This window comes from Pterocles gutturalis, unplaced genomic scaffold (genome assembly GCF_000699245.1).
Source record: "Pterocles gutturalis isolate BGI_N339 unplaced genomic scaffold, ASM69924v1 scaffold2402, whole genome shotgun sequence".
NCBI classification, from domain to species: domain Eukaryota; kingdom Metazoa; phylum Chordata; class Aves; order Pterocliformes; family Pteroclidae; genus Pterocles; species Pterocles gutturalis.
In genome coordinates, this window is record NW_010109882.1 from 22138 (window position 1) to 37618 (window position 15481).

The window sequence follows — 15481 nt, forward strand, 5'->3', positions numbered from 1 at the left end:
TTCTCCTCTTAGGATCACTGGCACAAGTGAAGAGCGTTTTCCCAGAGACAACATTAGGCCTGTAAAAGCAGTGCTCACTGAGGAAACTTACATGAGGTTCTGCACTTGTGAAACTGTACCAATAAAAAAAAGAAACATCCTGGCAGTCTGGTTTCAAGGGCCACTTAAGAAAATTTGGTCCATCTAATTTACACTGAAGGAAGCCACTGCCACTGAACTCTTGAAAGTGTTGTCAGAGCTCTTTTGGGCCAGAAAGAAAAAATTGAATATGTTATTCTCTGTGTGCATACACTGAGTGAACAGAAAAGCATTAAAAAGTGCCGCTTCTCCCTGTTGCACGCATGATTTAGACAGTATGATAAGTTCAAATGACACCTCCTCCCACACGATATTTTGTACCTTTGATTTGTTTTTCTGGTTCTAAGAAAGATATCTGAAGAAATCAATTAGCTGTATAGATGTAATGATAACATGAGCCAAGGAAAATGCAAGCTAGGCAAAGAATGACCTTTGTGATACATCCATCTCAGCAGATCCGCCCTTGATTACAAATATTCATGACTAGTTTTAGTTATAATAGCATGCTTATTGTTGAGATGCTGCAAATGCATCAGATTTCCAGAAGCTTTTATATTTGAATGTTTTGCCAGTGCTTGCTGAAAATCCTTAGAGACAATAATTTTCTATGAAACTTGCCAAAGGCAACTTGTAGCCAAGATATTGCATGATAAAAATCCTAAATGAAGTAAAACACATTGATTAAAATAAATTAAATGTAAAAGTATTCTTTCACATAAATATTTTTAAAATATCTGAACTCTTTTTCTGATGAAAATGAAAGTGAGGGGACAAAATCCTTGTGGGAAACTCATGCTCCAGTGGACGACATCTCTTGACACATGATTTTCTTAGGAATACAGGAATTGCTAAATCAGGTCATACTCAAGGTCCATTTTGTCTTCTTTATATACTCCTTTATTAGCATATTCAAATAATTCTGAGAGATAACCGAGGTGGGATCTTCTTTGTTCATTTTGGTTAATCTTGCAATGTTTTGTTATTCCATTTTAATTATTCAGGCAACCAATGTACCTAAATAAAGCTTACTAGTGTATAATGCACCAGATCACCCCAAGAGCCTGTTTCAAACACTGATACAACTGGTTCACTGTCCTCCAGAACAGAGGCTATTTCTATTGACTCTTATATTTAGTGTAAACAAAGTTAAATACGAAAGATCCTCTACCTTACATAACTTGTTTCTTTACTTACTATATCACTTTCTTTGTAAATTAGTGACATTTGAAATGCCTAGTTCAACCTCCTTATAGAGATAAAACTTGATTTTCAATCAACCTCTGTTTACATATCTTTAAATCCAATATTTTGGGGTTTTTTTTCCCCTTGCTTTTTATTTTGCATATGAAACTGCTAAGTAACTACTTCAGCCTAGAATCCTTTTTTTAAAAAAAAATTTCTGCAGAGGTATAGTGGAAACTGTGATCTAGCTGTCTGCATGTCTTGCATATTTTTTTCTTTGCATCAAGGATGATCCTGGGAACTACAGGTCAATCAGCCTCACTTTTGTTCCTGTACAATCATAGCATGAGTCTTGGAGGCTATTTCTGGAAAAAAAAGAGAAAAGTGACAGGGAATACCCATCATGGCATCGACCAACCTGACTGCCTTCTATAATGAAATGACTACGGCATGAGGAGAGAACAGTGGAAGTTGCCTACTTGGACTTCAGCAGAGCTTCTGACACAATCTTCCACAGTGTTCCTGTTCCAAGATGGGACTCAGTCTAGACAGATGGACTACTGGATGGATGAAAAACTGCCTGAGTGATCAAGCTCAAAGAATAGTATTAATAGCTTGTACTTCACCTGGGGGCAGATTACAAGTGGAGTTCCTCAGGGGTCTGCTCTGGGACCTATCTTTTTTCATGACTTCATCAATGACCCAGAGGATTAGACAGAATGTGTCTTCTGCAAACCTGTCAGTGACACCAAGCTGGGAGGCGCAATTGATAGCTCAAAGGCAGGCTTGCCATTCAGAAGTACCCAGTGTTAGGTTAGAGGAATGGGTTTACAGAAGCCTCATGAAATTCAGCAAGCACGAATGCAAAGTCCTGCACCTGGGATGCACTAATCCCTTGCAATCGTAAAGGCTGGAGACCGACTGGCTAGAGAGAACACTGCTGAAAAGGACCTGAGGGTCCTGGTGGACAGTGAGCTAACCATGATTCAGCAGTATGCCCTGGCAGCAACAAAGGCTAATAGCATATGGGGCTGTATCAACAGCAGCACAGCCAGCAGACAGAGAAGTGATTATCCCCTGTTACTCAGCACACACTAGACTGCACCTGGAATACTGGGCCCCCAGCACTGAAAAGATGATCAAGTTGAGCAAATCCAGCAGAGGACCACTGTGACGGTCAGAGGCTTGAAGCAGTTGCCCTTTGAAGAGAAGTTGAGAAAACCTTATTCAGCTTGGAAAAGGCTTAGGAGGGCCTAATAGCAGCCTTTTTGTACCTAAGAGATGTTACCAAGAAGACAGTCAGACTTTTTACCAACATCCATTGTGAGAGAATGAGAGACAATGGCAACAAATTGAAATATGTGAGATTCTGACTAAGGAAAAAAAGGTTCCCCTTAAAGGTAATTAAACACAGAAACAGGTTGCCCCGAGAGCTTCTGGGATCTTTGTCTTTGCAGATTTTCAAGACCCAACTGGATAAAGCCCTGAGCAACCTGGTCTGAATTCGTTGTTGACCCTGATTTGAGCAAGCAGCTGGACCACAGGACCTCTGAGAATCTAACTGATTCTGTGAAACAGGAGAGAGTTGAAAGCCTCTTCTTTTAAAAATGTTACATGGACAGTAGTGTCTTCTGAACACTGAGAAATTTGAAAAGCCCTTTGTATTATTTCATTGTCTGTACTCAAAAAATAAAAATGCAAGAATTTATTTGGAAATGCAAAATACTGATGTGATATCATCACCTGGTTAGTCTAATGCTATTTACAATCCAGCCAGAAGCTGAGTGACTTGTTAACACTTGTGTTTCACCATCACAGAAGGACTAGGATGCAAGTAAATGCCTGTAACAAAGTTATTCATCATACTTGTGCAGTGAGATAATACAGAGAAGTGTTTTATTACACGGAGGTGGGATTGGCACCAGCAATAACAGCTGTCAGTGTGAGGCTCCCCTGAAATCCAAAAAATGACAATCATTCCATTCAGTGTTCATATTTTTGCAAAGAGCTTTTACTTCATGCTTCAAAAGAACAGAGCTAGAAATTAAGCAGAACAAGTATTAAGTATTAGATTAAGCAGAACAGTATTTATTCAGAAATATGGTAACTAACGTGTCGTATGACTGATTATAAATTAGGAATAAAAACCCAGGAGAGAATCACAACAGAAATGGATAAAATAGTGAAGGCTCATGGAAAGAAAATAAGTATGTCTGGAGGGCACAAAACATTAGACACACATAGAGTGAAAATCTAGTAACACCCAAGAGACTTAACAAAACCAGTCTGCAGTTTTTGTATGATACCTCTGTGAAGATCAATACAAACAAGAAAAGATGAGATTGCAGCACTAGTAGAGTGGGAAATATGTGCTTCTTGCAGGCATTAGATCACTTGTCGCAGAGAGAGCTTGTAAACATTACATAATAGAGCAGTAATAGACTCACAGCCCTGTGGTCTGCACTGCTGCCTGGAATGCCAGACTCCACATACCAAACCAGTTCAGCTTTTGGTCTCTGCAACTGTAACGTTACACACCATGGGCCACTTTTATGGGGAAGTATCCACTTACACGCAGTGATGCAGGGGCCTTTTGGTGATATTTGCTATTATTCTAAGTAGATTTCAGCTCTGAGATCTGCGGACATAGTTTTTTCCTATTTCTATTTGTTCATCTGCAAAATGAGTAAAGTAACTCTTCCCTCAAAGATGGCATGAGAATTACCATAAGCAAGAGACCTGTTAGGCATTAGTGATAACACAGCTGTAGAGCACTCTTATATTCCTCTAAGTATATTCTTAATGTGATGAGATCATGTTTGAGCATGTGTGCCTTTAGATCTGCCCATTCCAATGCAGTATACTCTCTTGACATTATTAGGCTGCTAGGCCACTGTAGCAGTGACATATGTGATTGTTCAGCTTGAGAAGGTAGTAACTGGCATAAAATTGCATCCATTAAGGACTCCTGTGGTATTCTGTTTGCATATACTTCCAACACACACCTTCACTGTAAAAGGCCCTTATTGTTTTGAAGAGTTGGTGTTTGATCCCAGAACAGCATTTCCACTTATAATACACATACAGTTTCTCCTTTAAAGACAGATTTTAGAAATCCAGAATGACATATTTTTCCTTTAATATAAGGTGCTTTTTAGATACTATTGTTTTCCAGAGGAAGAAACACTTCTCTGGCTTCTGTTGTAACCTTAAGTTCAAAGAGTCTTGCAAATGTGCATGATTCAGTCTGAATATTTCCTCCCCCTTTCAGCCATATGCATCTAGCCTGGTGCATCAAAAATGTGCCTGTTTGACACTACCTAATTTAACTCTAGAATCAGTGTTACAGTCTGGTGTTTCAGATCTGCTCTTCTTTTTAAATGCGCTTTAACAAGCATCTGCAGCCAAAGTCCAAATCCTCAGATGCAGAAAATTATCATTGCCTCTTTGAGTTAGTACAACTATGTCAACTGAACAACTGCTCCAGTGAGTATTGAATGTAAGCTAAAGGGATGCACTCATCTTACAGTGGTGCGCAAAGAACCCAATCTGCAGAGTGAACGAGTATGTTTAGAGAACAGAGTTATGTAATTTATCTATTTTGGGGATTAGCCATCCCTGAAATTCTGAAAAAGGTAACTGGGTTGGGCTATTTATAGAGTCCGTTTCTATAGTTACAGCACAGATGCTAGCATGGAACAAAAACAAACTATTAGCTCAAGCCATCTCCTCTGTGCACATTGGTAAATTTATACTCTCACCAGTGTTCATAGATCTCTCAGCTATAAAGAGATTTGGGGGTCTAGGATTCTGCTATTGCCTCAGCATATGTTTGCACATTAGTATGCCCTATTTCCTGTTAGCTTCTGACCATGCCTTTGTTTTTCAGGTCATTTGTATTACAGAGATATGCAGACTCCTTTTAAAGGAGTTTTGCAGTGTATGAAAGAGAAGGGACACTAATCTTGGGAAAACTAACGCAGTAATCACCTAAATTATTCTTCTATCTAATTTCACAAGGCTGCTAGGGATGATGGCTCAGAATCCTTACTTTACATGATCCTCTGTTTTCTGAGGTGCATTTGTAGGATCCCTGGAAAACTATGAAGTCCATTGTTACTGCTACAGGATGATAAATGTGCATGAGATTTAATGGGAAAATATGGTCTATACCCAAGTTCACAGTCTTGAGGTCATGCAGAATTAGACAACTTGCAGAAAGGGAAGGAACAGTTTGCAGTAGGATAGTATAGGTTTGGGCTGCTTCTTATAGATTCTGCTTTTGTGTATATTTTCTTTCTATATATAGCCATTGTTACCTTTTCTTAAATATTGAAAAATAGTAAATTGTTTTGGTAGTGGGCAGTAAGAAGAAGGCAGAGGAGACAAGAGGAGAAAATTTATCCGACTAATGGAGGAAGGCCTGATAAGCAAAGGAAAAATCAAGTTGGGGCAGGGCTCTATAGGGATGACCATTTTAATAAGGATTCTGAAGCACGGAAAATTGACTTGCCTAGGCAAGTGATGAATAGACAAAGAAAGAATTGGTAAATTCTCACCTTCACTATCCTGTGAGATAGGGAGATCACAATGTAAAACAAAGTGTAGCAGAAAATGAGGGCAGAAATATAGGGTGAGGTCCTTCACTACTCAGCATTCTGTATTGTCATTTATGCACAGTGTAAGCTAGGCAAATTTTGATTTGTTTGTATCTTAGCCCAAACTGGATAGATTAAAATGACATTGTGTAGTACACGAAAGTGGGGATCTAGGGCTTTTACAAAAAGCCTAGAAAATTAAGATGAGTCTGAATTTCATCTAGATTTCTCATCATGGAGAAACGCAGCCTAGGAATAGATTTCAGCAGAGGCTCAGTGGAGAACTAAACAGTTTTGCAAGAAAAATTTTAAATTGAGATAGTTTGTACAGCTTTGTGAGACAGGAGAAATATACATATCAGCAAGGAAGACCTAAAAGAGACATACTGACTAGTATAATCTGATTCACTGGAACTACCACTACGGTTAATAACACTCTCATCTTGCAGTAGATTGCAGTAGAAAAGGCCAGGGCGATGATCTGTAGAGCCCAAACCCATTTTTTTCTTCTTTTGAATCTCGCTGGCTCAACATGGAGACATAGAGCACAGAGAAACAAAAGCAAGTAACTGTTAAGCACTGAGACCTATACATCTTAGCATGAAGTGCATTTTCTCATAGACTACATTGTGAAATCTAGCCACAGAAAAGAATGAAGTAAAAAGCAGAACAGGAAGTGACTGATGCTCAAAAAGCATATAAGGTGCTAGACTTCTTAATGAAGTATATAATGAGAATTACAGTAAGAATTTCATATTAGTACTGATATTTCAGGAAGCTCCAAGAAGAAAATAGGGTTTTGAGAAAATTACTGGTCAACTTAAGAAGGACTTAAAATATACATATAATGCAAATAAAATGCATGTATTTAAAATGTCTTTTGAGTTCTGCAAAAGAAAATTATTAATTCAAGAATTTTATTTTCACAACTATTAATAATCTGGCTCATAATTTAGTCAAAAGGATGGATTAAATAAAGCAGGGAAAATACAGAAAGAGTATTATCCCTTTACAAAATAGTATAAATATATGTACAAATATATTAAGAGAGTATCTTGAAGAAACTTCAGGTCAAAATATTTAACTACTGAGTTAATCTTCAATAAACCTTGTATCTATAAGTTTTCATTTATAGGACTTTATTTCTGGGACAAAGTCTTTAATAGATAACTTAAAACATTTTATTTGCTGCAATTAGTATCTCAAATAATGAAAAGCTTCGTATAAAATACAACACATCTTTTTTTGTCCTTAGGAACACCATTATTTGATCATATGCATCTTCTTGCATGCCTGCATAGCAGGTAGCACAATATTTTCTTTCAAAACCCAAACAAAACAGTGATTTTTGCCAGCTCTTTATGTTTTCAAGTTTTTCAGCTGACTATGGACTAAGATTTTTTCAGGACATTCACTGGATTGAAGGAAAGGTCTGAAATGTCATCATTCATTTGTAAATTGCACTCGTCATTCTCAAGAGATTTCATCAAGTTCCAGATTGCTTACTTGGATGCTATCTGCTTATCTGCAGTGACTGCAAAAAATATGGGAATATGAACTTGAAATGTCTTTTCAGTAGAAAGGATAGAAAAATATACGACTACCTGCATAAAACATGCAGCCCTTCATTGTTCCATCCTGTATCATCCTGAGTCTTCGTGGTTATTTTATGCAGAGGTAGCACATTCATTCTTATGACGGTTTTGTTAGGTTAAACCTGACACTTGTAGGTATCTGCTGCTCCTTACCTCCCACTTTCAGGATCAAGTGGACACTAATATTTAATTACTCAAACCTTTTTTTAGTAAATGTCTTAATTGCTTTTAAAATGATGATTTTATAGAATGTGCGCACATGTGTGCAGACGTATGCTGAAGAGAGGGTTCCTGAATCCTGAAGTCTTGAGTGAGGTGCTTCAGACTGGAAAAGAAGGGGGGTGGATTTTAGGCTCATGCCTGTTTCAATGTTAGATGCATTTCCCTCTGGGATTACTTGTGCTCTCAAAACTGGTCTCCCAGTGTGGCTTTTCAGGGATGCCATGGTGGTTTCAAGGATGACAAAAAAGAACATAAGCCCTCATTAGAGCTCCAACTATATTGCATGTCATTATAAGGCAACTCAAGCCTGGACCAAGTATTTAGACCCAGGAGTAGGCCAATAAACACTCTGGCCTATATATGACTCTATATGTGTGTGCATATGCACATGCATAATTCAGTTTGGTACTGAACCCAAAAATCTGATGATCCAACAACAGTTTTGAGTACTGTACCAGCTTCCTATCTACTGAAAAAGGTCATTGACAGTATGGCATTTCAGTGTGATAAGGGCTAATATCCCTTATCTCAGTAATAGTGACTGTAAAATAATTTACCAGAACTTTTAAATTTGAAGTAAAACCTACACTTTCACACACAATTCCATAAATATTTACATATTTAGTTTACAATTCATTAACAGTACTTTAAAAATTTGCCAATATGTATGCGTTGAAACTAACCACAGCTGTTCTTATTGTTCATGATGCACAGTAGCATTTTTTTACTGACCACTGAAATATGTCTCTGTAGAGACTAAGAGGTACCTCATCTGCATGACTTTCCTTAACAGCCATTTTAGCATTCCTCCAGGCTGCTCTGGGCTGGTTCATCAATCTTCAGATTCTTCTCATGAGAGAGAGATGAGGTAAGCAGGGCTCTCCATTTAGGCTTCAAAACAGCCATGTAATGCTATGTGAAATTCTATGCAGCCATGGTATAGTGTGGCATGCAGGGAGCAAACATACGTTCATGATCATATCATCAAAGCCTGGCATGTCCATGATAGGTCAACAGAGAAATTCCATGATAAACTGGACAGCTCTGCTAGATAACATGGCTAAGTTACATTGAGAGCAAAAGGAGGTGTCCATTCAGACATTGTATATGTTTCACTTAATCAGTGAAAACTCTAGAAATAACCTGGACCACAATTATCATTACAGTGTCCAGTTTATCTCCCTAGGTAAGCAAGTCTACTTAAAGTTAGGTGACCAGGACTAGAATCTACCAGCTTCCTTTTTCTCTCTTATCTTTTTCTCAGGGATATTTGCATTTAATCTGTCTTTGCCTAAATGTCCATAACCTAGAAACAAATATAATCAGTATTTACTTTCCTCAGAAAGAAATCAGGGAGATTCAGGAGGACTGTGATTATCAAATGAAAGATTTTATGTAACTGGAGAAAGATATACCAGTAAGCAATTATTTCCAAATGCACATTTGCCAGTAGCTGCTAAAAACACACTGTATGAAGCAGATTGGACACAAACTAAAACTGTCAGAGGCCACCTTTTGATTTTCACGTAAGTCCCTGTGCTGTTTTTTATCTAATTGGAAACTGGCATGTGGCTGAAGCTTCATCTAGCTGCATGAACCCAAAAAGCACCTGAAGATACCCAACATTGCTTACATAAATTACCAAACACGCTGCTGAGGTATTTGAAAAGCCACAAATCTTGTCAATCAAATGAAGTTCTAAAAAGTTTACTGACTGTCACTTTGGATCTTCATTGTGTCAAGGCAGAAACATTCCTTGGACACATTTAGAAAGGTTGCCTCACCAGTCATCTTGTGTGTCACCAATTACTTCGTTCCCTTGCTCAATGATCTACTAATATTCTCTTAGCCATAGCTGCAGTTACAATGCACTCTATCTGGAACTAACCTGCTAGAACCAGCAAAGTGGAAAAAAAGACTGATTTTGTAAGCAACACAGAGATAATCTGACTGCAGTGTTTAAGCATTAAATCTAGAGGATGAAGAATTCTGTAGGAATATTAATATACCAGATTACATAACCAATTTGTGAAAATATGCTTTAGTCACTTCGGATTACAATTCTAGAAAGCTTTGTATCCTCTAACTGTATTCCAGTAAGGTACCGCTCAGAATGTGTTTAATTTCAAGATGCAGTATAATATTTTTCCTGTTCAAAATGAATAGAATATATGAAGGAGATTATAAAGAATTCAGAAGTTGTAGAAAATGGCCATTGTTCACCCGCCTGACTATAAAATCTGTCTAATTGCTTTCCACTTATTTTCAACCCTGGAGTCTCATTACATTCAATGGCACAAATTCAAAGTGGCACACCACCTGCAAATAAAGCAACAGAGATTTTTTCATGCACAGTTGGTTCAAGTATCTGTACAATCTATAAGGGAAGGTCAGGGAAGGGTAGTTCTCTGACTGATCAAGAAAAAGTCTTGTCAGAGGACAAGGCTGTGGTCAGCTCTTCCCTCACACACTGTGATTTCCGCATCTTCACTTCTTCAGCCCTGTCCCTCCTCTTCAGAAGTGCCATGCCCTTGTTTGATGTCTATAATGCCTCATGGCATAGATAAGCCATGACTGTAATAATCTCTGGAGTATATTGCTATATTGTCTCATTTCCAGTACAACATTCTATGGTTTTAGATGATGATAAAAAAGAACACTCAGTTCAAGCTTAGATCTAGCCTGAGGCAGTTTGCTGGTGTACATAAAGAAATAACCACAAATTTGAAACACAAACTTCTAAGTATTATTGTATTTCAGCCAAAGTCTCATAAAAAGCTACCCAGTCTCACTTCTTCCTCTTCCAAAGGAAAAGAAATTTCAGTATTGACAATGCAACATATACACCAACTGTTTACAGTCAGTTTCTAAATCAGTTGCCCTTGTCTGGCAGATACCAGAAACATTTAACGGTTTATAGTTTCTTGACTGCTCCATTCAGTTGTACCCATGGTTTCATGCATTGGCTCATTCATAGCCTTCCGCTTTCAGAATATGGAAACATAGAATCCACTGTTATTCCAAGAGAAGCAAAAAATGTCTCTTGTCGGTCAGTCCTCATTTGTAGGCACTAGAAATGTACCCTCACTAGTAGAAGCTAATTTCCTAAGAAACTCGGGGTTTTTTCACTCATATTTTGCAATTGTATTTATATACACATATGGACATCTGCACTAACATAGTATAAGTTGTCTGAAGTGAATGAAAAATTTTCAATTACAACATGATACTCTGGTGTTTTCTCTGTCTCAGTTTTATTCAAAGTTGTAGCCTGGGGTCTCTTCCAGATTTACCTGTGTGCTGTTAAGGGATGCAACTGCAACTCAAAGAATAACATCAGCAACTCAAGCCTGCTAACACTCACTTTGCAATTATTACTCATAGCTTATTGTCAATTTTTGCTATTAGTTGCTACCAGTTCATATGAAAGCATGATTTTTTTTTTTTATACAGACACTAGATTTTTTTAATGCTTGTCCTTTAGTTAAGGCTTTGCTACCATACGCTAGAGGTTCCATATGAATGCCAGGCCTCTGTAAAAATACTGTCTCGAGGCTTTGCATTAAAGGATTTGAACACGTTTGTCATGGTAAAATAAAAAAAAAAAATTGGGTCTTTAATTATCAACTGTGTAGAGATGATTACATCCTTTCCTGGCATGCCATGTCCATTGTACATTTTTAGCCACTAAAGCCTTCAGGTTTGTATCACTAGTGGCCACATCAGATAAAAATCTCCTAAAAAAACTGTATAATCCCCATAAACTTCCATATGCTTTCTTTTTGTGTAGGTGGAAGGATATTGACAATTGACAGTGTAATATTGGAAGCCACCTCTACCCTGTTTTCTTGAATTTGTTTAAGTGGCTTATTTCTTTACTTCTCAGTTTACAATTTACTGAGGGAACCATGAAGTCTCTTTAGAGCTTTTTGGAGTTTCTGGTTCTTCCCTTCCTCTCCCCATGAGAATATCTATGCAAATCAATATTATAAAACATCTTTTTTACCTCTTTGTGAAATGCAATAGGTATATAGTGTAACCAAAAAGTCATTCAAGGTAAAAGAAATAATAGCTTCCAAATCGTGTGTTAAAATGTACAGATGTAAACTTTTTTCTTTGCCCCTGGAGAAATATGCTGGAACTCAGAAGCATCATCTAATGTAGGAAAAATATCTTGCAGCCAAAAATAATCTTTCTTCATACATATGGGAACGTATTACTGATTTACACATTTCACTTCTTTGAATGTGGGCAAATAGTTCTACACTTCTTTTCCAAAATTTAGAAAGTACTGATTTCTATCACAGCCTCTTCAAATGCCTCCATTTTATCTAGTGCATTTGAGAGATTCAGGGATATTCACAGGTACAGGCATAACAGAACAGTAAGGGTCTAACAGTGTATTTTAAGAATTTTTCAGTGCCACCAGCTTCTCATCAAAAACATGATCTTCTGTCATCTTGGGCCTTCTGCCCCTCTCCAGTATATTCTTTCACAAAAAAAACCTAGTATCTGACCTGAAGTGACTGTTCTTATTTTCCACAAGTATTAGAGATGTTAGCTTTTCAATATTTTGTTTTAATCTTGCATTTGTAGATCACAAAGCTCACTGCCTAATTTAACTTTTACTTGCCTGCATTTAACAACACAAAGTTTTCTTTGCAAATGCTTCCAACAGCTTCAGAGATCACATTATCTTGGGCACAAATCTATGAGTAACAGGGAATCTGAATTTAAAAGTCAAACTTCTTCACAGCTACCCAGGATAATGTCTTTTTGCTGAGACCTTTCTTTTTCCTGTAAATGCCAAATTAACAAAAGCATCCGAGGGTGGGTACATGAGGGTCAGGAGGGTGTGTGTTGAGAGTGACATCAACTGAGACAATAAAAGGGCTTCTAAGTTACTTAGAAGCTCTATTTTAAAGTTACATTTAAGGGGTCCACTAAACCAATTCGGTGGTCTTTAAATATACTTGACATCAAGAGACAGTCATCTGCTGACATACCCAAACCAGAAGTCTGTTTAAGATACTATCTGGTAAGTATACTCTATTTTATTTCCAAGTTCTCTAGAAGACTTATCTAGAAAATGTTATCATTGATTCTTTATTCATTTCTACGTTAGCTTCTTTGCAGACTATCTTAAAAATAAAGTGAATATTAGTAAGATCAAACTGTTTTATTATCTGAACCAAATTTGTGAAATGAAAAAATCTGAGACAATGAGTTAGAAATATCTTGAAGTGAATCTCAACTCCTGAATTTATAATATTGGGTGAGACAGACTGCTAGGACCACATTCACACTATCATGTAAGATAACATGCAATAAATGCTTTTCTGACCTAGAGCAAAACTGCAGAAAATATTGCAAAAATGGCATTGTGGAGTTTTATATTTCTTAAGTTAATCAAATTTCTTAAGCTGTAACAAAAAGATGCCTTTTCTGGCTGCCAATACTGAAAATCCTAACTGGAAATTGATATTCGGACTGTCATTTCTGCCTGTTGTAGCATCATCTGTAATAAATATTTTTCAAATACATCCCAAGTGGCAGTTTTGCTGATGATGTACAAAGCAGAGTGAAATTCATACTGGCTATGCAGGATTATCACAAAAAAAAAAAATAATGAGAGGCTCAATTCTGATTTCTCTTATGTAATTAAATGGGGAATGACATCACTCAGCAGAGTCATGCCTCTCTGCAAAATTGCCAAGAAAAGTGTTAGCCTCTTCATTCTAAAGAATATACAAAAGAAATAGATAAAAGAACAAAACTTTTCATTTTAATAGCTATACACAAGTACTTCAACATGCTTGGAGCATATAAATGATATAATAATAATAATAATAGTAATAGCAATAATAGCATGGTATTTTTCACACAATTATCCAAGAGACGGATACCTATGTGATGATGCAGGGCAACTAAGACTGACCAAAGTTCTTAGACTTGCTTATGAAATAACAGTAAGTTGCTCACAAAATTAGTATTAGAACTAAGTGCTTCATTTGCATTCCTTGGTCTAACCCATTTAAAAATATAGCTATTTTTCAGAATCAATTCTCTGATGTCTTTCTTAAACTTTTTTTCCTAAACTACATTTCTTTTGAATTAACATAAATTACTTGAAATACAGATTTATACATGTATTCATTTCTATCTTTGCAGACAAAATGACTTCTATAAAAAATCTGGCCAAGATTGCAATCATTTTATATGCCATATGCTTTTTTACAAACTCTGATGGAAGACCAATGATGTAAGTACATTATTATACACTTCCAAAGTTTGGAGGTTGACTTTAGCTGTTCTTGAGAAGACGGCCAGTTTGTCTGTATTATGTTTATGTGTATGCGAGTCTTTCTGTCCCTGCTTTTGAACTCTTCAGCCAAGCTGGCCAAATTCTGTCCTCTAGATACAGCTGTAGAGATCTCAGGTACTCTGAGTTCTTACACATAGAGGGAAAAAAATCATATAAGTGTTCTCTTAGGAATACTATTGGGTAAGCTGCATCTCTTACTAGATGCTTGGAAGGGTCTACATAGGAGAGCATTTTTTTTACTGTGTGAGAATCTGGCTGGAACTTGCACTTAGACACTGACATCAATCAGCACTGAGACACAAATCCAGAGGAAATCATGCTTCCTTAGCTCTACTGTTCACAGAAAACTACCACTGAATAAATGTCATAGTTTTATTAATCAGTTACCTATTGTTGTATTAGCCCTAAGCTCATCTACAACAGCTAAAATACATGACAAATATGTAGACAAACAATCTTGTCACAAAACTGGACTACTTCTCATTTTTTATGCCTTCTCACTAATAGATCCATTAGCAATAGCAAATCACCATCCACTCTCCTTCTCTTCTCCAGATGTCATTCTATCCGTTACACATTAGAAATAGAAGTTCTATGGTCCTGTATTGCAACACCTCTCAAAAGTTCCCAAACCCGGGCTTTTGAGTGAAGATCTAGAACTCAAGAAGGGCTGCTATGAGTCTCTTTCTTTGCTTTTCTTTCGTGTAGGAAAAGATCAGTGAGCGAGATGCAATTAATGCATAATCTTGGAGAGCATCGACACACTGTGGAGAGACAGGACTGGCTTCAGATGAAACTGCAGGATGTGCACAGTGCCCTCGAGGATCCGAGGACCCAGAGGCCTCGAAACAAGGATGATATTGTCCTTGGTGAGATAAGAAGTCGGAGGCTGCTCCCTGAGCATTTGAGGGCAGCAATGCAGAAGAAATCCATTGATCTGGACAAAGCTTACATGGATGTACTCTTTAAAACAAAGCCATGATGAAAAGAGCCAGAGCATTATGTTTGTCCAAGTAAGCATGTGTCTGTAGATCACTGATCAAGTAGGGCATTTTATTATTATTTATTCAAATGGCAATAAGGATTAAAGGTTCCACTAAAGATTCTAGCTCCATTGGGTTAGACATTTCACAAACAAATAATAAAATGTATTTACAGTCCACCCATGACCATTGCTGCTAATTTCTGGATATCTTTTAAATGGCTAATGTATCTTAAACATTTCCAGCATAAAAAGAAAAGAAAAGAAAAGAAAAGAAAAGAAAAGAAAAGACCCAAAAAAACAGTAAGAAAGCTGAAAATAATTTAAGACCAGTTCTACTCTACTTTTACATAGACAGCATTTGTGTGTAATCACTACTTGTACTGTTAACCAACAATGGATAAATGCAGTAGAACCTGTCTCCAGAATAGGGCACCATTTTGCCTTGAGTTAAGTTTTGATTAACTTTGTACTAATGAAAATATGTAAAGTGAAATAC

The 15481-nt window shown here is 37.0% G+C and overlaps 1 protein-coding gene across 1 annotated transcript; it reads left to right on the plus strand.

The window, feature by feature from the left end:
* Positions 1-13851: 13851 nt before the first annotated feature.
* On the plus strand, positions 13852-14982 carry PTH (parathyroid hormone). The gene is made up of 2 exons (XM_010073102.1): positions 13852-13937; positions 14709-14982. Exons 1-2 carry the CDS (start codon positions 13852-13854, stop codon positions 14980-14982), a joined length of 360 nt encoding a protein of 119 aa, XP_010071404.1.
* The last annotated feature ends 499 nt before the right edge of the window (positions 14983-15481 follow it).